This window comes from Ambystoma mexicanum, chromosome 1p (genome assembly GCF_040938575.1).
Source record: "Ambystoma mexicanum isolate Mex_15411 chromosome 1p, UKY_AmexF1_1, whole genome shotgun sequence".
Lineage (NCBI taxonomy): Eukaryota > Metazoa > Chordata > Amphibia > Caudata > Ambystomatidae > Ambystoma > Ambystoma mexicanum.
Genome location: NC_090921.1, coordinates 1,456,738,892 through 1,456,764,243, shown reverse-complemented (window position 1 = coordinate 1,456,764,243; position 25,352 = coordinate 1,456,738,892). Strand labels below are relative to the sequence as shown.

At 43.2% G+C, this 25,352-nt stretch overlaps 1 protein-coding gene across 1 annotated transcript in view; it reads left to right on the top strand.

The window, feature by feature from the left end:
- Positions 1–25,352, top strand: part of GPI (glucose-6-phosphate isomerase) — a 141,354-nt gene that overhangs the window by 7,062 nt on the left and 108,940 nt on the right. Inside the window, exons 2-3 of the mRNA XM_069607098.1 lie at positions 15,257–15,347; positions 15,570–15,638. Of these exons, the coding sequence (XP_069463199.1) occupies positions 15,257–15,347; positions 15,570–15,638 (160 nt within the window). The remainder of the gene's footprint in view (positions 1–15,256; positions 15,348–15,569; positions 15,639–25,352) is intronic.

The following is a 25,352-nucleotide window of genomic DNA, read 5'->3' as shown; positions in this document are numbered from 1 at the left end:
GGAGGAGGACCCAGTCACACTAAGAGATAATGTCACTCAAGGAAAGCAGATCATGCCATGCTGCCTTCCCAGATGGCATGGTTTGCTGCAAAGGTGAATAATAAAGGTTAGATAACGTGCAGGTCGGGCTATCCCACTAACACAGGGCGAGCCCAACTGGTCAAGGAGAGTTTTGATAAATAGAACGTCCCTAACGTGTCAACTATCAAGAAGCTGGAAAATAATGCTAATAATTTGAATGACAGGCTAAAGAGTTAAAGGAAAGTTTCTTATGTGTCAATATCTACATATTGGGGCATGAGGAAGAGCATTCAGACTAGAAAGATGGAGACGTTTTGTGCCCTGAAAGCATCCTTTCGCCAACACTTTTTGTTAAAAAAGCAACACTTGTTACTTGGAACTTGCCCAAAGTCAGACAACTCTTCTCCACCCTCTGGCATGTCCTCATGCATTTCCTGAATAATTGTGGTAGAGTTGCACGTCTGCAAGATTCCGGTGAGCTTTGAAAAGAGGGGCTTACCACTTTTTTCAAATGTAGCCTCTGTACTGCAGAGAGCTTGCAATCAATTAGGTGAAGCAACATCTTCACTGCAAACTGTTAGGATGGTTTTTCTGAAGTCCAATGAAAGGCCTAGTAAAGCCATACAACTGAGACATACAAAACTCCACTCTTACTATAAGGCTGTACCACCTGACTATATGGTAGCATAGACTGAGCAGCCAGGCTTATCTTAGGAGGCAAAGGGGGCTGTAGCTTGGTACAAAGAAATTGTAGGATGCATATGGTCCAATGAAACACTATGTATTGGGGTTTATTTCAATAAGTATGCCAAGAGGAATCTTGGGGGTGCGGGAAATAAGTACTATCACATTAAATATAAACGCAATGCTTGAAGGTACACAGACCAAAGCATAGACCCTGTTCAGAAACCTGACAGTATTTTTAGGGAAGTCAGACCTTATCGAACACATTTAGAATAGGACACACCTATTCATGGGGAGTAAAACGGTCAGTTACTTTTAGACCACTTTACAGTAAGTCAAAGGTAGTAGATGCTGTCAGTCATGCAGTGACACTCAGTTACGAAATCACTTAGTAAACCCTGTTACGATGATACCTTTCTGAAAAGTGGAACACAAAGTCATGGAACAGTATAAACTTATAACTATATTCAGGATAAGTTATACAAGGTGAGTAAGACCTTATAGTGTAATATATAATTACAGTTGCTGTTCAGATCAGTGGAACACAGACCAAGGCCAGCTAAACCTACAGGACACTTTTTTAGGCAGGTAAAACAAAGTATGCAATATACAATTACAGTTGATTTTCAGTTCAATGGAACACAGACTAAGGTAAGCAATATCTCTCTAACGTAGTTTAGGATGGCACAAGGCAGACCAAAGTAAAACCTACAATGTACATTAAGAATTGCACATAGCTATTCAAGGTAAGCAAAGCCCAAGGCAGACTTATTCCCGATGGGCTAAACAGCAGGTCAGGGAAAGCAAGACACAGTTGTTAAACATACACACTAATATTCTGAAAGAAATAGTCGTGAAGTCAACAGCATTACTTTTGGGAAAGAGGCATAACCAATTCACAGGCGAGTAAAATAACCAACTATTTCACAAGTAACTTTTAAACACTTGTTATACTTTAAGGCAGAATCATTTTCTTACCCAGTCCTTCAGTATATTGCATGAGTTCTCTGAGGCAGAAGAGGGACCCTAGTGCTCTAGGTGCCAACTGTAGGCAGGGTGAGATAGGGTTCAGTGGCAGGGAAAAACAGAGTTCCTGAGGAAGTATCTTCAAAAAAGTATTTCACTTTAGAGTTAGTTAGGTTCCAGGGACCACTGAGAACCTTCGGAGGATTCCAGTAGTGGGCCTGGGTGAACCTGGAGGCCTCTCACCCAGTTCAATCACAAATACCCCAAAGCTACACGGGTATCTCACAAGCTTAAGGTAGATAAATACCCCAGCCAACCCAGTACCTCGGCATAGTAGTAGTTTGCAGCAGGAATAGTTCCGGAACAGTAGCCAGAAACGTGGTCAATTCCTTTTCATGAAGACTGAAGACCAGAAACTCGAAAGGATTTGCAGCAGGGATCAATGGCGAAGGCTCCAGGCAAGAGTTTCATAGCGGCTGGACGAGGCTCTGGTTTTGGCGCCCTTTTCAGGAGCCAGGAGAAGAATGAATTTCGCTAGTCGGCTTCTCGTCGCTTAAGCTGGTCCAGCACTCTGGTGAGGGGGCTTCAAGGACTCTTTTCGTGGCTCTGGAGGTCCAGCAGGATGCCACCAAAGTTTCAGTTCACTTCGGAAGACCGTACACTGCCCGATAGCTCGAGGTCCCAGGGTATTGGGGTATTGCAGCCCTGCAAGGTCTCAGCACGATGTGGGATGGATCAAAATGTAGGTGTTCTTGAATCTTGTGGATCTCACAAGGCTCTGTCCTTTTTGGGATCTCCAGGTCGATTGTAAGGAAGGATAACGGCAGTCTCCATTTATACAGCAGGCTCTCTGGTCACTGGAAATCGCCACAGCTGTATTTTCTTCATTTACCTCTTTGGTTTCAGCTCAGTGGTCGACTCGTCGGCAGCTTCCAGGTTCAGAGTCTAGAACTACAGCTCAACGTCTGCATTCTCTCCCTGCATTTTACAGCAAGGGGCGGTCTGGCTGTCCAATTAGGACAGCCAGCCCCCCATTAAGACTGGGCTCCTTTTAGGCAAGGTGAAAGACAAAGGGGTACAGCGTTTTGGACTCCTCCCTTGCTTCCTGCCTTCTCAGACATCTGGAGCATTGGCAGGGAATACAAAGGATTTAAGCTGAGGACAAAACTCCCACTAAGGTCGTTCCTGCCTCGAATGGCAGGGGAAGACCTCGAACTGCAAGCAAGAAATTACATTTGTGGCCCTTCTGTGCTAATTAACAGCCTGCGAGTAAAAATGACTAAAATTCATGAAGGTAATACCACTGCCACTAGCCATTCAAGCAAACTTGCAATTGTAATAAAAATGTTACAGGTAAGTAAAAAAGGGGTTACATTGTATCCCCCAGCACGCCACATAAGGTGAAGTGTGCTGGCTCTCTATATAAAATGTAAAGGCTGATGAAAATCCCCCTTTACTACTTGGGAACTCTAGTTCACCCAAGTACATTAAAGAGAAATTAGCAGGGAAGCCCGAAGGGGCAACCCACCCCAAGCCCGAAAGTTATAGGAAACCTCCAGCTATACACTATAGGGACATAAATAGGTCACCCATAAAGAGTAAAAGGCTAGGTGAGAGGGGGGAAAAAGATTCCCCTTCATATAGGGACATGGTAAAATACTTAACCTAGTCAAAACAAAAGGTTCTGGGGTTGTCATGATTCCCGACCCTCATGTCCCCAGCCCTCCAAAATGTCAGGCTGGAGCCAGGCCACGATCACCTATATGGCCCTCAAGTGCCTCTCCATCCCTCCAAAGACTCACTTGGAGTCAGACTTGGCGCTTGTGGCACCAGACTCACTCACATAGGATAACATTGGGGATTGGACTTGTAGTGCATTGATGGGGACAAGATGGATGCCCCCACATATTTCGGTTCCTAGAACTGCATGTGCAGTCTAGTCTTTTGGGTGTGGTTCAGCCCAGACACACCTGGGATACCCAGAGACTATTTAAGCCACGACCAGGCTGAGAAACAGGCTTTGTGTTTTCTGCACCTGCAGCATGACACTCGCCGTGTTTGGATCAGTCTCCAGTAGGCCTGCATCTTTCTTCTGGGCTCAGCTCCTACAAGAACACCGTTAGGAACAGCCTTACCTTGCGGTGCTTCTGCCCATCATTCATCGCTCCTTCTGTTCTACGGGCATCTTCGGCAGTGTCATTCCCATCCTGCCACGCCTCTTCCTAAGGGAAAAGAACAGAAAAAAGGCATTAGTAAGCATTCAGCAAATCTTCGCTTATTTTTAAACCCTGTACAAGCTTCAAACGCTTACCTGAATCCCGGCCGCTCTGGGGGAACTCTGTCTCCGGAACTTCTCATCCATCTGCAAGAGGGAAAAGGCGCTCCAGGTTAGCGTGGAAACCTCTAGAGGCACGGCATACCGGGCTTACAACCCGCATTTCTTCTTCACAACCGGCATCCACGCTGAAAACGTTGCGGCACCTAAAAGACACAGAAAAAGAACTTGGTTCAATACAAATAAGAAAGGGTCACATCGCGCTCTCACTCACCTTCAGTGCTACTCATCTAAGCAGCACGTCGGCATCCTGGAAGCCGGCCATCATCTAAGGAAGGAAAGGAACCAAGTTGGAGAACTGTTCAAAAGACTCCTTATACTTACCTGTCGGACTCTTGCCAGTGAAGTAACTAGGCAGCAACGAGCCTGCATCAATCAACGCGCCCCTGCGCTGAAAGCAGGACGGAGAGCACACTTTCCAAGAAACCAAGGCCCAGTCTCCAGTCGAGTAGACGCCAGGGAAGGGTTCAAGGTCGTAAGAGGTCAGAACAGGCTGAGTGACGTCCCCGTGGATACCAGGTGAGCGTTACAGGTTGACACAGGTCAGGAAGAGCTATCATAAATATGGACATCTTACCTAACACAAACATATGCTATACTCCATGATTTATCTAGTTAAACTCTGCAGATTTGTTGACAGTAAAACCACCTGTGTTTAAATCGATACAGATCTTTCAATGTTATCTATGCTACCTCCTAAATCTCCAACACAGAAGCCTAACCAGTAGTGATTGATCACCATGGTTCTTAAAGTTCTTCACTTTTAATGGTGAACATTAGCATTTGATATGTAAGGTCTAAACATTTGGTTGTAAGCCAGGGTGATTGCAGGGGGTTTATTCTTGTTTAAGAGTTTGATGTTAGTGGAATTAGATCATACTGGCGGTGTGTGGCTTTGGCTGCCCGCTGAGGAATCCCTTCTACTTTCCCAAATTGTTGACTTATGGGAAGTGCCAGTATAAACCTAATGACTGAAATATCCAAGTACTAAACCCACACCAGACAATATGCAGAATGCAATGGTTGCCCCGTGCCTGTGGGCAAATAGTTGTCAGCTGGAGATTCATTTACTTGCCAAAAGTGAGGACAAACTTGCGAAATCATGGGGACTTGGACCCAGTTGTATTTTTTTGGCACCCTATTCATAGTTTGCAAGAGGAATTTCTGTTTTAATTTGCAAATCACTCATTCACACATACAAAAGTACATGGACCCAAAAAGTAGATTGTGTGTATGTTGGCAAGAATGAAAAACAATTCCTGAATATGTATGCCCTTTGTCAACATTTGAGTTTTTGAAAGACACTAGTAGTCTACCGAGCACCTGCTTGGATGCAATCACAATTTGGGTTGGACATTTGAGTATTGTATGGGATGGGAGTGATGTTTCATGCTGCTCAATTAAACCTATAACCAAGTCCGCCCACATGGTTAAGAATATTTTATCCTTCCTGGATCTTATTGATATCTGGAGGTAGTAACATCAAACATCCAAAGAATAGACTCACTACTCAGTGGGGAGATGTTTTTTTTTGGGAGGGGGGGTAGACTACAAGACCCAATCTGCACACATTGGGCCTCATTAGGACCCTGGCGGTAAGGGGTTTACGCTAGCGTTAGCTGCGCCGACCCCTTACCGCCAATTCCGAGTTCCCAGAGCGCCATGGTCATTTTTCCGCCCGCTTTTTGCGGGCGTAAAAATCCATGGCGCTATGGGACCTTGGTGTTAATTACGCCACCGTAATTTACGGTGGCGTAATTAACTCCTTCCCCACTCCCATTATACCCTATGGGGCCGAAATGGGGAAGGGTAAATGGGTCAATGGGGACTTACCGCCCCGCCGACCTCGGAATGGGGCGGTAAGTCCACCATCCGCCATGGCGTAAACGGACTTTACGCCAATGGCGGAAAAGTCCGCCGATGGCGGAAAAAATCCGCCAGGGTCGTAATGAGGCCCATTGTGTTGAAGAATTCAATGTGTTGGCAAGAACACTCTGGTCTAAGCCCTGTTAACAGGGAGGCCTAGTAGACAGTGGTGATTTAAGTGCTGTCAGAATTGTTATTTAGGGGTGCAATAAGATGACTTGAATGAGAGTACAGTAATTACAGATTTTTTTTATGAGAAGCTATTAGAATGTTAATCCTGGGTTATGTGTTTTCAAAAGAGGGAGACCATCTTAAATATATATGGGGATATGAGACATCCAGTGTCCAAGAAATCTGGACCCAAATGCATGATAAAACAATTCTCAGACTTGGCTGATTCTGAAATAAATTGTCGGTAGACATATGGCCGCTGGAAGATATGTGGCAAGTGAAATGTAGAGTACACTGTTATGGGTGGACAGAATAAAGTTGTACATTAAATTACTCATCTGAAGGGGGTACGTGTCACAATGGTCAGATTAACAATATTTCGGAACATTTCTATGGACAAATGTATGATTCTGCTTACCTAGATGTTGTGAACATAACCCCTTTTATCTGCCATCTCACTGGCTCAATCATTCAACTTTAAGATTATGTACCATTCTAATTTAGTCTCCAGGTCACAACTAAGGCATACATGCATCACTTGATCTTTTGTATAAACTTCGGGTATTCGAGGAAGCGAAGTGGCGGTGTACCTCCCGCATGGAATAAGGCAAGCATAATTGTTGAAATGGGATACATCACTGGAATTGTGAATCCTGCCTTCCACTTTCTCTGCTGTATACAGGGTATAACATGCTGAGTAAAGGTGTGGCTAGTTCTGTTCTTCTGAGAATCCACACAGATCAGTCTTGGTTTGTCCTGCGACAATCTATTCAACTGAATATACAGTGCTTATTTGCTCCTGTTTTCGATCCATCCCAGAACCTATTGACAGCCTTTGTAGATGCAGAAAACATAAGCCCTGGAATGTTTGGCTTGGACTCTATTTAGTCTTGTGGATTGTTAGGCACAACAAAGACAAGGTAATTGCAATCCAATTATATCTCGACTGTTCCAACTATCGAAATAATCGAATGTTCCAGCTATCGAAATAAGAGACAAGGTTGCCTTATTCTGAGATTTGTGTATGCCATTGAACCCATAGCGATACTATGACAAATAGTTCACTGTGTACCAGACTACACGTGTTTGATTTCGTTCTTTACCATATCCTCAGAATACCTTGAACCTAATATTTGCAGATCTAGTTGGCTATAAGCAGTTTAGTGTAACAAGTCTGAATACATGCCTGACTCGTGTCCTCCTGCTCTCCCTATTAAAATTATTTTCAATGATGCTCAGCTGCAGTAAAATATTTGGTTGTCGCAATGCTAAATCTATATATGGTTTGACTCTGTGATAAAGGAGCAGAGGATCGCAGTGTTATAGTCAGTTTTTTATGCTGTGATAGTCACCATCCTAGGGTTTTTACAGGATTACATGTGCTGGGCATTTAGCTTCTGCTTGTAGCCTAAAATGCCCATGTTAGCTTGACGGCAACGGATAGGAGGCAGTACTCTTAACCCCCAGGCCAACTGGCAGTATACAAACCCACATATTCAGTAATCTGTATATTTCAGAATATGTATGATATGCCATTTGTAACAGGCCTATACAGAAGTTTCAATATATCCGTGAAGAAACTGTTAAAGGGACGTTATGGTTACAAGCAAAACTGCAGAAATTTGCTAGTTCTGGTAAGCTAACCAACCATAACTCGCACCACCACCGTTCACTGCTAACGCGAACACCCAGGACATCAAAAATGACATAGGAAATGTGATTGATGACATATCTGATGACATCACATGGCAGCTCTTTACCACCATTTGGGATATGTCAAAGGCTAAAGCTACCAAGGTAAAATGCACTGAGGGCAACTCATCGCTGACAACTTGGGCAGTACTCCTACAGAACCAAGTCCATGCGATGTCGCACCAAATTCAGTCACTGCGATGCTCTGAGAAAGGCTGTTGCATTATCAGGAAGTAGTAGGTTGTCTTTCTGAAATTCCTCTTCCTCACCCAATAATGCCACCACAGAGGCTACTGCTTTGGGGCACAAGATCCCACCAGGTACCCTGCAACACACCACTCTGCAGGGGGCACAGTTTCGAAGTGCTTTCGAGGCTGCAATCGAGGAGCATGAGAAACACTGCCCCTACCTTATATTTAATGCACGCCAAACATCTTCCCCTGTTCACCTGCCCCCCCATAGCTGTCCTTGCTGCCCCTTCTGTTACTTCCCTCCCCACCTTACTTCCTGGCCTCTCCTACAAAAACAAAAAAATTAAAATAAAAAAACACCAAAAAAAAGGGTTCCTTTAGGAACCACCCGCTAAGAGAAGTAAAAAAAAAAAAAAAAGCTTAGACTCCATGTACTTTACATTTTTCAATAAAGTAGTTAGACTCAATAAGATTCTCCAACATTTCCATTAGCATTTTCTACTATGCGAATGGGAATAATAGGCAATAGTATACTAGAGAAAAAGAACAAAACTCAAACAATTTTGTCCCAAATACTTTTCTCTAGCAAACAATAAAGACCATAATCCATGGCCCTTTAGGACTATTCGCGGCCTCTGCAGTCCCCTCTCTAGGCCATGCTAAAAAACGGGATTGCACATGCACACCATTGCACAACACAGCCCATTTTTACTGTTTGTACCACTCCCTCATTGCCTGCTTTGAAACGCATTATAAATAATAAGCATATCCGCCAAAAAGTTTAAAAAACTCTACAGATAACCCAATCTGCATATTAAACTTCCACACACCCAACAGCAATTCAAAAATGTTGTACAGATATTTTCCATATGAATTTCCCTTGTTTTATCCAAGAACATTGTACACACTGCTGCTATAAATGCACATATGCATTATGCAGTCGAAGTAGCGCTTGAATGCACAAAATGAGTAGAAATTACTAAATGCTCATCGAATCGCAGAAGGAAAGTACCAAGACATGCCAAAGTGGGAGGCCACTAACTCCCTGCTGGGGCAAATGAGTCCGCTGCCAGGCGGTTCTCCCGCAAGGGCAGCGCTGAGGGGTGGGGTATACTGGTGTCGACTAGATAGACGGCCTAGAACCTGTGAGGGTTTAGGCATTAAGCCAATGGCAGTGGTAAGAGTTAGCAAGGAAGGTATTAAGTAAAACAGGAACACAAAAGCACAGTTATGAGAACTTTTCTAAATTTAAGGAAGTCCAGCTCAAGTATAAAAGGAGCAGGAAGACTGTTCCAAAGAGAGGCAGCCTCCAGAATTTCACAAGCAAAGTATTGGAGTTGCAGCACAGAGCGCTGTAGCAGTGCAATACTTACGGAAACTAAGTTGGACATATTATAGTCCTTGCAATTAGCAGGACCCAATGTATGCATTTTCAGGCTGGAGCGATACCATCCTTAGGATAAGGGTATCCTGCAACCGGTAATAAGGATACAATGGTTCACCGGGTGAAAGGTGGGCGAGCCATCAAGGAGCACAGTCTTCAATTGTAGTACAATCCTAAATGCTATATACACTTTCATTGTATCATTCCACCATAGTACTAATACTGTATACTCCATTCCCCCTGCATTACCTATAATTGCTATACACATTACAATACTATGTGTTGCCAGTGGCCATGCCCCCAAGAATCTGGCAACAACCACCACAAGATAATTCAACGACATGGTATGTACAATACACCTTCAAACAACTCACCCTGAACCATTGGTCCGCGGACACTGTTGACCGCCTACTTGGTGGCTGTAAACCCTTTTTAGCTATAAAAACAGCTACAGATCATCTCTATTGCCTCCCCATACCCTCTTTCAGCCATCAAATAACCCTAAATGTGTTTTCCAAACTGTTCGTTCACAGAAGCTGTCCGCGGGTCCAACATTGCAACAGTTTCAAAAAATGACGCACCTCACACTTTTCACCATCCATCAGTGGGCGCGTACACTGCCCGCTAACAGCCATCCCCTGATTGGTTAAGGGAAATGTCCGCAGACCGAATAGGGTAGTGGTAGTGGACTGGACCCAGATTTGTTTTACCTACCTTTTGGCAGTTTAAATAAATAAATACTGGATGGATTGACACCATATTTACGGAAGTGTGACCAAGCTCCTGCTTCTGATGCAATTGGTGAAGTCCATCCAGTGGTTTTGGCTGTAGGCATGAGCAACATATTTTCTGTTGAGTCTGAGGATTTCCACACATTTTGGTTGCTGAGTAATGCTGCAACTCAGCAAAGGGTTCTTCACCATGAAACGAGGAGCAGGAAAGATTGGTGTAGTATTAATTCCTCAAAGTGTTGCTTGAAGCTGGGTGCACCATCCCTTTGCGTCAAGGGGCTGCCTATGGTGCTGAAAATCATGCCCACAACGAGCGAAAGGGAATTTGTGTGGGGGTGAATAGAATGGACAGCCTAATAATGCTTGATTCTTGAGTTGCTGTCTCTCAGGCACCTCAGTACGGATCTCCCGACAAAGTTCCCTAGAAATCTGCGCCATAGCTGAATGATGGAACCCAGGGTAAGAACTGGCATACTTTTATTCATCCAGACTTTAAGGGCTATCCTTCAGTGGTAGGGAGAAGTTGACCTTGATTAGCTTTTTCACAAGTTGTGAGTTGTCTCCTGGAGCCATAAATGTTCACTTTGCCTTTTGATAGCTATTTACGGTACATAAGAGGGCTGGAGGATGCTGCCTTTCTGGAGTAAGGATGGCTTGACTTGTACTCTAATATTTACATCTTTTACACCACTTTGTATGGTTTCCTAAGGATGTATCTCAGAAATATTTGCCTAGTTTTGAAGTTGGTTCCAGAAATTATGACAATACTTGGCTGTATGTGCTCTTTGGTTTCCTGGTCATTTTCTACTTGATTGTGGCCCGTGGGCTTTTTCTGTGGGTGGATAGCATTGCTGTCTAAAGCCTGACCCTGCAGGGTGCATTATAGGGAATATGGGGGCATGGTGCTGCTGTTTAACTCTTGACCAGCATGGTGTGGTTTTTGGGGATAGCTACACTGACTAAAGCATTTCCAAGCATGGCGCAAGTATATGATGCAAGGTAATGTAACTGGTCTTGTAAAGTGCCCATATGCCAGTTTTGGTGTCCTGTGCGTGGCTCTAAAACAGAGAAATTAGTGGGGGAAGATGTGTGGTGTTGCAGGGTGCATCCCATTCCTGTGTGCCAATCCGCTTTTTATATAGGTTTGGTCGAGCGACTTGGGAGTATGTTATCCGTAGGGAAGAGTTTAGGATCTGATTGATTAGAACTTGTGTGTAGCTAGCTGCTGTGAGGGTGTGTGGTGAGGCTAAAGTGAAGAGCTTAGACATGGCTTGATGTGCTAATGGCTAGGCCTTTGGCAGCTGTCTGGGGAACGGGGTCGGGGGTGGGAGGTTGTGTGTAGTGTCATTTGGTAGATCTAGAGGGGAGTCGCATACTGTGGGGAAGAGGTAAGTAAGCCTTAGAGAAAAATCAACCTTCTACCCTGTACTCCCATAACTGGCCTTGTGCACTCTCCCATTTCACTAGCTGCATTAGCCTATAAGAGCTGTGGCTACAGGTCTTTGCATGGTCTAGAAACCTCTCAGCCCTAACACGTGCTAAGATCCCTCCAGACCTGATACATGTCTGAAACGTGGTGATTCCATGCGGCCTGGTCATGCTGTGGAATAGAAGCATTAGGAGAAATTAACTTAAAGATACTGTTGTCACAAACGGGTAGCTTTCATTATTTTCAAGGATAATGCACTGAACACGAGATTTGTTCCACTTGCAGTAGTGGTTGCTAAGAGTCTCCTTTCTTTAAACCCTCTGCCTTATCTGTGGTGTAAATCCCTTCAATGGGTTTCCTATGCCACTTGGCCTCCTTGACTTTTGCTCCCTTGCTTTTTGTTCGATAACTGTGTAGTAATTACACCTGACTTGTCATAGACAAACTATTTAAAAAATGTATTTTAGTACAGCTAAAAATCTTGGCGACTTTCAATAATGCAAATCTGACTTGGACTTGTAACAGAAAAACGTTTCACATCCTTAAACAAAAAAAAACCTTAGGCAAGCTGACCACTTCAAAAGCTGGAACGTTAACTCAAATGACCGGCAGAATTAGGAATTGAACCAGCTGATGGAAATATGTGCATGGTAATACTAAGACTGGTAGATCATTCAGTGCTCTACTGCCCTGTGTGCTCCGATGTCTGGGAATGAATATTTTGCCTGGTAAACGATGCGCACACACTACTCATTGTTCCTCAACCATTACTCTACCTAAACCGCCCACTCCTCCCTCAAACCTTCTTGCCTCTGTACACCAGAACAACATTTCTTCCATCGACTTAACTCTGCATCCTTCGACACTCTTATTTCTCACCTATTCTGACCCTCTTAAGGTCCATGTACTTTCTAGATCCACCACTCTCCTGGTAGGAGCATGCCTCCTGCTTCTCTTTACCCTATACTGCATCTCCCATGGCATTTAACTTCTGCTGTCACCACTTTTCGTTCCTTTTCCTAGAACTCTCCATGATGCCTCTAGCTTCCTGTCAGCCACTGATACTGGGCTGTTCTGGACTACTTGCATTTTGATGGAGTTGAGCTCCATCTCCCAACACACAATGCCCCACTCCCCCAAACATTGCTGCCGACCATCACTTCATCTCCTCTACCGCCAACACTGCAAGAACCCCCCTGCTAGTCACCAAGAAGATCCACCTTTTGTCTCCATTTCAGTGCTTGCATGTTTTTGGGTTTCCACTCTTTAAAAATGCTCGATTTTCCCACTTCCACTTTTTTCAACCCTCCTCCCTCGCCAGACCTCTTCTTGCAAGTTGGTAGCTCTCAATGCACAACCGTCCCATCTTCAAGTGCCTTCTCAAGGGTTTAAATCTGTTAATCTACTAGTAACACAGAACCTCCCCTCTAACCCCTAGTTAAAATTGTAAGCTACAAAACCTCAACTTATTAACCCTACCTAGAATGCACACCAAGTATTTGAACTGAGTGAAGCAATGTGTCTTAGCTCTTAAGAGCTTTTGATAGGGAAATGAGGGGTGGGGGGGGAAGAGTTAAAAAAAAAACATTTATTTCAGGGTTTGGTTTTTGAGTGACCACCTCGCATGTATGGATTAAGATGGAGGAGGTGCAAGTAAAGGTGTGGGAGGGATTCCCTTGCAGCATAAGCATTGGAGGATTTGTGCAGAAGTGAAAGCATTGTTTTTAATTTCCGCCTACCAAATTCAGTGAGTACCTTGGCTATGATGGTCGTTGCTAGCAAACAGTGACTGCATGGCAAATGGCAGTACAAAAGGATTGGCATGCTCAATATTTGTTTGAGGTTTAGCACGGGCAATGCAACTTCCTTGTTTAATAAAGATATGTTCAATGAGAGGATGGTGGCCCTTCGGGTGGGGAGTGGGTGGAGGTACGAGTTACCATGGGTCATTTTTGTCTTGGGTCAATATGTCCCCGATTTGATTTATCATAAGTCGGGCCTGACACAAACTGGGAATTAACATTTGAACGGTACCTAGAGAATTGTGAGGGGGTTGGGGTATCACTACACTTAAAGGGGTGCAGTAATCATTTTGCATTTAACTTGCTTAAGTTAAATGCTGGTGATATTCATTGGTGCACAATACGCATGGAGCCTTCCATGCATTGCCTTGCATTCGGGGAGTAGTTATCTGCTGTGTGACGCTCTGTTCCCCATCGAGAGAGGTAGATGTTTTTATCTGGGTACACTCCTGCATAGGATTCACCTGCTGGTTGTCCTTCATAAAAGGTGATTGCGAAAGACCATGACGTATCCAGATTGTCTGCGTTCTCAAAATGTAGATTCCTAGGTAGTTTGCCTCCCTAGTTATTGCATGCAGACGGCATCGCTACACTGACGTGACACTGGTTGTTTGTCACTTGTATTAATTTGTATCCTGCTATAAAACTCTTAACCAACTACTAACCTTTCATAGTTTATCGTCTGGACCACAAAACATTGGATTGACATAGTGCACGAAAATCTTAACTATCGGGTTGCTTTTTATTTTTATTTTTTTTCCAAATGGTCCTTATGTGAACAAGTAATATATTTATGCGTCGTCTGTCTTAACAAATGCTTATCTGCGGGATGAAAAGCGCTAATACAGTATCGATGCAATGGAATTCCTGTGCCTCTTATTTGTACTCTTCCCTTTGCCACCTCTTCACTAACCTTAAATGAGGTACCTTCCGGCATCATGGCAAACTGTTGCAGTGAGTGCTTTACATATCACCAAATAAATTCAATCTCCTGGTATTATCCCTTGCCTCCTCCACCAAGGTCTTGTGCATCAATGATTGTTTTATTTCATCGCCTCATTACTGGTCTTGGGATAAGTCCCTTCTGACACACGGCAGGTAGCTTGGCACGGCACACACGTGTAGTAGTAACACAGTTGGTGGGATGACCTTTGCCATACGTCTTACAGTGCCGTCACATTGTTGTTGATTTCCCTCTCGGCAACACTTGGTGGACATACACAGGCATCGTTCAAGCAGTTACAGTGCAAGGTTGAGACAAAGCATGTATCGGATGAATTAAAAAGACATCAGGCAACAGTCGAGTACTAATATAATAATGGTTTATGATAAAGCGGCTTTTGCTAAGTATATTCTAAAGTTCGACCATATGACTGTTGGATGATTTTTGGCTGTAGTGATATACATAGCTGTCACTCTTGACTAAAGCGTCAGTCTCTCCCTATCCTAGACCTAAATAAATTGTACATTAAAAGGTCTTGTTTAGTGGTGGCTGAATATTTACTGTTTAGTTGATTACCTCGACTGGCCAGCTTGTCTCCTTAAGTGTAATGTAACACTAACTGTTGAATGTCAAATATCAGTCACTTTAATATGACTTTTAATGTAGTATGCACCAGCCTACAACATTCTAGCACAGCAGCACACTAGTTTTGTGCTCCCAGCATGGTAGTTTGTAGAGAATTTCTCTCCCTGACGTATTTAGGAAATCAAGTGGCATCTGCCGTTTAGACCCCTGAAAGCACTATATCTCGGTCAGTGGGACCCCAAATAAAAGCCATAGGTTTTCTGTCTGACAAGTCTCTTGTTGGAACCGAATGCACTCAAATCTCAATGTCATCATTTAATAATCAAATGACCCTTTCCCCCCTCCGGTTTAGAAAATGACATTTATCTCCTGAGCTGAAATGTTTTTCTGCCAATGTTATTCAAGTTGGCCCCTAGACAAATCAATTTATTCACTTTTAAATTTTTCCTTTTCCAGCTTAACTCTCAAAACCGAGGATGGAGATCTCCTGGTGGATTATTCAAAGAACCGTGTAACAGAAGAAGTAATGAAGATGCTGATCGAAGTGGTGAGACTTTTCTTTTGTGAGCTTCATTTCCAGTAGCTGGGTCAGCACATGCTATCTAGCATCCCACCTGTCATGTTTAGGTATGGTGGTTTCAACGCATTGGGTTTTGTGTTGTGGCAGTCCAGTATTGGTCTCTTGTCGATTGTTTTTTCTTATTAATTTTAAATTTTTTATACCGGTTCACGAGCTCCCACATTTTTTTTGTTTTCTTCCTCTTTCCAGGCAAAGTCAAGGGGTGTTGAAAAGGCCAGGGACCAAATGTTCAAAGGAGACAAGATCAACTTCACTGAGGTAATACTTTTTGGTTGATCTGTGTGGGTCTTTCAATGTGCTGCCACAGTTTAATAACGTAACTACAACTTTTTTGGCGAGTTACACAGGTGAAGAACTCGTGTTAATTTTTTGACTATGTAAAGCAGTTTGCAGGGCATTCTGAAAGTAGTTGATTTTTGGTTCGATATGCAACCTTGCAAAAAAAGGACGCTTTTATTGTTTTACTTCAAACCACACTGGCCCCTTCATACAGACAGCACACCAGTCTTTACTTGGCAAGTGTTGATTACTTGCAAATTGCTAGTCAGAGTGCACATTTTAAGACCTGCCTTAAGACATTCAAAATCGGTCAAATATACTTTAAGGGACTACATGGTTGCAAAGCAGAAACTCAACAGTTCAAAATGCAACCAGAATCACCATCCATAAACCATCCCTCTTTCACACACTGCTCATGTATCTTTTGGTGTTAACCCATTTGGCTATTGGGGGTTTAAGTTTATTTTAGTTTTGTTTCTGTTGGACTTTACAGTAAAATGTTAACTGACCGTGACTGCAGTTGCCGCCCTATAGTTCAGGTGAGTTTTGAGTCATTGGAAATCCGAAAATTCTATTGCTAATAACTTTTCTCTTAGTGGGCGGATCTGTACCCTGGCTGTCCTGCTTTAGATGCAGCTCGGGTATCTTCAGTTACTCTGAGGCTCTGAGCGGTTGATGTGTTCCTGGGACCTCCTGCCGTCACACTTACATCTCATGATAATGCTTCATAAACGATGCAGTAAAGTCATAATTTACTGCAAGATGAATACTTAATTGGTGTGTCGTGTTTAGCAAAAGAAGCGCAGACTAAAGGCTTCATGAGGGTGACCCCATCAAGTCATCTACGTGCTGGATTAACAGCAGCATGCCAGCCAATTATCTATTTGATAGGCACTTGACCCAACAGAAATGGTGGTGGTTAAATATACGATGAAGACAAGCTCAAGTGTTACTATGAAAACATTAACCAAATTGACCTTCGATGGAGTGAAAACCAGAGTTTGTTGCGATGTGAACACGTTTTCACATGAAAATAGCCCAGAATAACCCCAAGTGCCGCTAATTGTATTTTAACAGAAGGAGGATTGAAACCTGTCAGGAAATGTCTAGCTACAATAGAGTAGATTAACTAACCAGTAGGTGTTGATTCTTGCTAATACCAGTGGCAATCTCAACAAAAGCTTAAAAAGGCGGTAATGTAACATCTACATGTGAAGTGTTACAACCCTATACTCGGAAGTTGGTTAGCTGCAAGTGTTTTAGAGTGCTTTCTTAATGGTTTGATTTAATATTGTGGAAGTATTTGTGTTGGGGAGAATTTTAATTTCTTTGCTGAATTCCTCCCACCTTAGAGACCCCCAGCTCTTTTGCTATACTTGGGACTTCTTAATTTGAGCTCCTGAGTGGGTGGGACCTTTTTCTCACTTGCGTGTGTTTCCCTGATTTGGATTTTATATTTTCACTGTTATCATGGGAATCTGCTTTTTGTGCACCCTCAGTGCAGTGTCACTGGGAAATCCTTTGGATTTCAAATGCCTTTTCTTGGGTGAACTACTGCTCACAAGAATAGTGAGGAGAAATTGATCTTACTTACCTTTCTACCTTGTAGGTCCAGCAGACACCATCTTATGTGGAGTGCTGGGGGGAGGGGTACGTAGTAGCCCCTTATCCTACTTTCTCATGTAACCTTTTTTGTTACCCTCCCTACTTTAACTGGCTGGTGCCAGTGGTTTAATTTTTACTGCCAGTGTGCTTTACTACCGCAGGCTGAACCCTCCGCTGTAGTACAGCACCCATGGGTGTGCATTTTGTCAAAATGGCCCGTCTTCTTTTTTTGCCATTTTCTGTTTGTGAGGTCTTTCTTGGCTTTTACTCTGTGCGTTGAGAGATTTGAGCCCTTTGTGTGTTTTGCCTTTACCAGGCTTCAGCCCTGAAGCCCGCCCCTGGCTCCAGTGTCTGGAAGGACAGGTTGTGAAGGAGGGGCCCGACTCCCCTGTCCTTTGTCTCTAGGTGTGCCTGAACAAAGCCAGTCCTGATTGGCCGACTGGCTGTCTAGGAAGGACAGCCTCCCTGCTGTGATTGACAGCCTAGGCTGTGCATGAATGGGAACATGTGCTTAAAAGGCGAGTGTTTTGGGACTAGAGGCAGTCGACCACTGGAAGAAACATCCGAAGTAGAAATTGTGAAGAGCAGTCCGCTGCAACCTCCTGGACCTCGAAGTAACGGTGAAGCTCTGCTCCTATGCTGACTTCCTTTTTCAGATCAACAGAAGCTCCGGACTGGATGACTTCTTCCCTTGCGTTAGTGGGACCAACTAACCCTGCGAGATGAACCACTTGTGTGCAATCCCTGACTTGCTGTGCCTCTCCGTTGATGCAGAAGCCCAATGCCAGGGGTCGAGTGTCCATAGGAGAGTGCAACATCTGCCGTGCAACACATCTGGCCAAAAGCTCCAGGAGCCTCCTAAGAACACTCCAGAAGCAGGAGATCGCGATCCAGAATCCAGGACCGAGGGAGCAAGGAAAGTGCAAACCAAGATTCGACCTGCATCAGTGCTGTTTGCGAGGTGCTGAAACTGCAAAGTGCCGCTGATTCAAAGAGAGCCCGTAGCTGCTGTAGTCCTTCCTGAGTACTGCGGCAGGTGCTGTCCAAACGTCCTCCATCTTGCCCCCACAACTGAGGCTCAGGAACCAGGGTCTGCTTCAACATCCAGCTGGACCACTTTTCAAACCAGAGGTACATTTTGGGCGTTGGGTACTTACCTCTTCACCTTAAGTTGTGCTTTCTCCCTTTGATTTGCACCTGCTTGAGTTGATTTCAACTTCCTTTTGCACAGGCGTAACAGCTTGTGTTCCTACAGTGATTTCTGAACGATCTGACTTTGTGAAAATCCAAGAAGTGCATCAGAATTATAGACTTGTCCAATTGACTTTGGCTCTCCTGGCTCCCTAAAGACATCTTTCTGAATACATCGACTTTGGCATTGCTTGTCCTTCAATGAGTTGAACACTTCTACTGCTGGGAACAGCTTACCTAGATTTCGTTGGAGGATTCCAACTGTCCTCACTTGAAAGTATGTTCTAACCTTTCTATTTTTCCTTAACCTTTCCTTTCTGAAACCCAGAGTCTAAAAAGTATATTGGTGTTATATATAAGTGCAATACTATCCTTGTTATTGATACTGTAGGAGAAATGTATTGGCATATCCAAAGAGTATTCACCAACTTTACTGATTTTGAAAACTATTTCCAAAGTTAGCTTGAACTGTTAAAAACAATTGCCTTTTTAAAAGAATGGTAACTATGTGTGTAAATAATTTAGACCTGAAACCTTGAGTATAAGATTTACTTGGTTACTTGTATTGACTCATTCCATCAGTACAGCTCACGTTTATCCCCATGAGATGGGCCTGGCTGCTCACACTAACAACTTGTGTAGTACAGACCTATGGTTACCTAATACCAAGAAGGTGAGTCTTGTGTAGTCTGTGTGACTGCACCAATTCTTAGCTAACATTTTGTTATTGCACAATTCACTATTGTGGTGCATAAGCCACTTTCGAATCTTTTTGTTTTTAATACTTTATTCACGTTAGCTTATTTTTGTAATGTCTTTCTAGTTCCAAGAATTTTGTTTAGACAACAGCTGTAACTATAACTCTATTGTACGAATGGGTATTACCACCTAGAACAATCAGTAAATCTATATTTGTATATAATTAGGCTACTGATGCACAGCTAAATTTTGTGTTGAACGGGACTGCTTTTTTGCTTGCTAGAGTGATTTGTATGACATTTTTCAAACAACTTTGTCTCACACCCCCCAGACCCTCAGCTTTACATTTTGGTAAAGATTTGTTAGAAATAAAGTTAATAAGAATGCAAAAAAGGCTGCTTTTGACCTACTTCCATTCATTTTCCAATAGTCAAAGCCAAAGCGCAAAAACCGGTGGGGGGAGGGTGGGGGGGACGTCGTATTTGGACCAAATAATATGGGCTTGAAGCATTGACTCAATTTGCAGGACCGGTTTGGGGTAAATCCATCCAGGATATTCAACGTGGAAAGTGTGGCCCCCTGCTCCAAAAAATAGCTAGATCTCCCATGGTGCTTTGCAGCAGAGTCTTTTTCAGAAATTAAAAGAAGCTATTTTTCCCCAGTTTCTATTGCTAATGTTTTACTTGCTGTGTGGATTTAGTTGCCAAACCTAGTTTGTCAAGGGCCCTTAAAAATGCATATTTTTGGAACAATATACTATATAAAATGAAAAGCCTGTTAATTTTCCCATAGAGTAAAGTGCGGTTTCTTTTCTAGCAGCCGTAGTACAAAAACCGCTAGTCGGATTTGGGCCAAATACGAAACATTGACTAATTTCCTTGACTGAATTGGGGTAAATTCAGCAAGTAATTTTTAAAATATTTGAGACATCGGGGTGTCCCTGTTGTATGCTCTGAGTCTTTTCGGAAATTAAAATGTGCCATTTCCTTGCCCAGTTTTTAGTTCTTTCATGCTATTGCCGGGTGAAGCCGCAAATGAAAGATGCTATTGCGAGGAAGTGAAAAGATGCCATCAAACTTGGGATGAACTCACAACCTTACAGAATCTAATGTTCTCGACTTCAGAAAGCTACTTGACTCTTCTGTTTATGTAGTCACTCCTAGGAAAACATGGATTGTTTTGAATGACACTGCTCAGATGGCATGGCCGTAGGTGCAATATAAATGCCAATCGCATCAGGCTAGAGGTACTGAGTGGGAAAGAAGACGTCATGTGGTGTTGGGGATTTGTGTTGGGAGCCAGTTAAGGGCATAACCTTTTTGGTTTATCTGGGGAAGACCGTGGGACTCTTGAGATTACTGCTGCAACGCTGCAAGGGGTTTTGGGTGAGGTTTAGGGAGCTAAAAAGCAATTGTGTGGAGTGAGGCAACCTGGAAGAAAGGGGTACACATGTTGCAGGTCTGAAGACTTAAAATTCTGAGCAACTTTTCCTGTTTTTGCAGGAATCGGTGAACTACTCTTACCGCAGGAATTTTGTGTTATTGGAAATACTGTGAAATTATCATGGGAATAAGGAGTTGGAAAATTAATTTACTTTAACATCCTGCAGTGTCTACATCGGGGCAATTGGTGTTTGGTAACACATTAATGGTGTGAGATGGCTAGTGGTCATGGCTAGGGAGCCCAAAAGAAAGCTATTGGTGCAGCAGATGGATGCCACGGCCATGGCTTGCGAGACCTCAAACTATGCAACATGGCACTAGCCATGGCTAGTAGGCCCTGTGGTAACTAAGGTATACCCCTGAAATTCAGCACATGCATTTGAATCAAGTCCAACTTAACTATGTGCCCCTCTGTTGCGCCGTGTATGGCCACAATGATGGCATCACTGATAATAATTGCTTCATAAATGACATTTATTATGTTAGACGATCTTTTTTTTTTTTTTATTTTTTTTTTTTTTACCTCTTTTGGTACATATTTTATTTCATTTCACCTAAAACAATAATAAACATGACTTGGAACAATGCACTGATACAGTAGTATCACATGATTATGTGTGGAGCACTAATTTGCAGTCCTTAACAGCGTATACAATTTAAAACAAAAATGTGTAACGTTATGTAAATGGTTTGTATTTCATGTATTTGTAAGCCATTAAGTACCCGATTCTATTTCAGGAATCTCAAACCTTATATAATTATATGTAATAAAAAAGGGCAGAAGTGGAAACCTATTTAATAGTGTTATGAACACCAAATGATGTTTGATAATAGAATATGTGCCTGTGTGCATTGTGATAGTATAGAATATTAAGAATTCAAAGTTTGGCTAAGATTTTTTTTTAAAAGTTTTTAATGCTGACTAATTGGAATATTAACCGCTGAAGTGTCAAGGACGAGGTATCTTGTCTTTGACACTATGTTCACAGTGCCAAGGATGAGCTAGCTCCTCCTTTCTGGCACTCTGTTTTGTGCGATTCCCTGCAAAGCATGGATCGCACAAAACTGTAATCCAGCCCCTGGGCTATGTGAGGGGGAAGTCCCTCCGCCCCCCCTCACGGCCTGGGGATTGGATTGGGGGGGCAACTCATGTAGCCCTCCCTGTGGTCGGATTTCTGCCCCTAGGGAAGGGGCAAAACAAAAAAAGTAAAAACAAATATAAATATTTGGGTGGGGGCCCACTAGACCACCAGGTTTTTTTGTCCCTTAAAAGGGGGTTAGTTAAAAATAAACTGACTTGTTTTGGATGGATGTGGGGGCTGCTGAACCACCACAGATGTTTTAGTGGAAAAGGGGTTGGCCCTCTTCCCCGTCCCCAAATCTCATGAGAGCTCTCCCTGGGGGCAGATGGCGAGTGCAATCTGCCCCTAGGAAGGAGTACATGGGATGTGCCCCCATCCATTTGGGATGGGGGGAGAGGGCCACCAGGAAACATTGGAATGGCCTCCCAATGCATGAGGCAGTATGTTTTGCCCACCCTGGGGGCAGATGGGCACTAATGCCCCTCTACCCCTAGGAAAGGGGCAAATCAATAATACGAAAACTATAACTTGTTTTGGGTGGGCCACTGTACCTCCATGGATGCTTTTAGTGGAAAGGTGGTGCCCACGGGTGTCTTTTCGGAAATGCATGGGGTTCCCCATTTTTCCTTGGTGGCTTCAACACCCTAGGCCCAAATCTGTAGGTTGTCCACATGAGCAAAATTCCTGAAAATCTGCTCTGCTGAAAGACTGGGGTTACCCGTGTTTTTAGCCTTTTCCCTTTGCGCCCGGGTAGGTGCACCCACACATGTGAAGTCCCGTTTTCTTCGCGACACCTGTGGAATGCGTGAAGGTACGACATTTGTTGTTTCGTGGCTTTCATAACGTTTCGACCCATTTGCTGCTGCCTTTTTCACACAACCCTTTCATTTCCCAAATGTGACCTACATTTAGTCACTATACGCTTTTGTAACCTGCACAAGTCACCTACCCTTCAATAGGTCTGCCTGTGCGCTTTCCAAAAATCTGCTTGTCCTTCCTCACTACATTTGTTTTCCTTTTTACACGTGCTAAGTACATCTGTTTAGGCCGTAAGCATAAGACTCCTGTGTACCATGGCTCTGTTTTTGGCTTGTGGTATTGCTTGTTTTGTGGTTCCTAACTGGGGGGGGGGGCGGGGGGGGGCAGAGGGGGGTTGAATGTAGCAAAACTTTGTTTTTCTAAAAATTCATTCACATAAGCCATTGTGTTACTGGGCCAACCAACCATGTCCACCACATACCTTTTTTTTTCTTTTTTAAAATTATTTTTTCTCCCCATATGGAATCTTTCCCTACATAGTTGTTGCCTCCTAACACTTGCAACGAAAAAAACCACAGGCTTCTTTGCACATCATTTTCTGAAAAAAAAACAATGTTCTCCCTTTACGCTCACCCCCCGTACAGCAAACTAGGATTCCTTGGTCGCTTACATGTGGGGAAAAAAATTACAAGGCATAGAAAGGTGACATACCGAAATCATCAAAAAAAGGCCTTGGCACTGGGGGGTTGAGGGACCCTTTGCAGTTAAGGGGTTAAAGTAAATATTTCATTATAAACATGGCAGTTGCATTACTAATATATTTTGTAATTTCTTTAGAAAATAAATTAGGAATTTGTATAATAAATTATGAATTTGTATTCCAATATAACAGATCACCTTCCAAAGTACATCATGCTTATATACTACTCGTAATCCTGTCTGTATGCACTTAGTATTTTTCACTGTACACTACATTGAAAGAAACGAGTGCAGAATACAATTTACTGTGAAAGTATGAAATATGTAGGAGTAGTTTTGTATTAACTATGTGGGATTTAATCGGTGATGTCCTTGTGGTGGTCATACCCTGTGCAATGTTATGGTGGACTCATGCAAGTACTGAATGAAGTATGAGACTTGCTCACTCTCACCAACTCTGCAAAACATGGTGCAGGGGCATGGCCATTTTGACCATTCACTTTCCACTCTAAGAGCACCTCCAGTGCTTGCTGTCTGTCACTCCAGCTGGGGGCAGTCGCTAACCTATGGAAGGCAGGGACTTTCACCCCATAAGAAGAATCTGCCAAGTTAGTTGGAATTCTGGGAGGGAAAAGTGTCGCTGAGATGGTGGATGCTCTGCTCCAGATCCTGTTAGTTGAAGTGCTATCTCTGCCTACCTGCCTTGGGACTTGGTGGTGTTGCCATGGGCGAGATGAAGGTGTTCTCTACAGCTGCACTAACAGTGATGTATTTGTTCTAAGTCTAAATCTAGCTATATGTCGATGTGTAACAAGCTGCATTTACTCTATTTTATGTATGTTTATGGAGTATGAATAAAGGGCCTGTAAAGAGCCAATTATATTGTAACTAATGGTCTAAGTGTTCTTGTGACATTTATTCCAATAACCCAAACAAATCTGAAGTTTGGACACAAAGGCAATTGTTTTTGAGGTTTTGCTAGGGGACTTGAAAAATCCATGAAAACAATGAGTTCCTTCTGTAGCAAAAAGGGAAGCGCATCAGGTGGGGATTGTTCTGAAGTAATGCTCCCTGGGTGGACAAGAGTACATGACAATGTTGGATGTGTGGCGCAGGCTTGAGTGAGCCATGGGATGCGAGCATAGAGGTGAGTCCGTCTGAGTTTGCAACTGGTAGCAGACAAGGGAAAAGAGAGAGTGAGTGAATTAATTGCATCCAGTAGGATTTCTCATCCTGTTTACGATGGTGAATAGTTATTTCTGGGTGTTAATGGCTTTTGTGGTCCGGTAATTGGATTTCTTAGCTTTAAGAGTTTCCTTTTTTGTATGGTCGATTGTTTTTCATACATTCTTCATTTGGCTAAGTCGTTTTTCCTCCATTCCTGTTCTAGTTTTTTTTCTTCTTCATTGTATTGAGGTGGGGTATGAAACATCTTCCCATTGCTTTCTTTCATGATCAAATTGTCCGTGGAGGAGATGTCAATTGTTGCCATAATCCATTTCTGGATCAGGTCTGCTTTTTCGTCTAAATCAGTTGCGTTCATGGTTGTGATCGATGGTTTTGAGGATTTTAGTTTTAAGTTATTGCTTTTGATGGTATTCCAGATCGGGGGGTACTTTTGTGGCTTTTTGGCTTCTTTTGGTGGTAGTTGGATCACAAACGGAATGAGGTGGTCATGTCATACTATTTGTATTGGTGGTGCTGTTGAGATCAATTGCATCAAGAGTGTCCTGCCAGGTGTGGCACACCTTTCACCATCTGCCATTGTCTCAAGCGGCTTAGTGATTTCTGCGTTCTCTTCCTCGAGTCCTAGAGGATGATCAAGTGATCCTGTTTGATGACCAAGTTCTTGACAGCTCTTTTGAAGGATGCGTCAGTGGTCTATAGATGAATGGGAGGTTTGTTTGTGGCTCTGATGTCTGGTGAAAGACGAGGGATTTGCAGTTTGGATGTTACGTGGGTCAGCTGTAGGTGTTCTCTAAAGGCTACAAGTCCCCCTCTTTTCTTTTCTGTTTACATGTATGCATTTGAAGATGTTGGACAGACAGCTGCACAATGTAACTTTGTAGTCTTCATCTAGCCAGGTTTCTGTGATGAATAGATCAATTTCAGCGTTGCAGAGTAGATCATAGTTCTGTTGCGTTTGGACATTGCTCTTGCGTTGATTAGATTGCAGTGTATTTTTTTCTTTCTATAGAGTCCAGTTTTATGTTGCT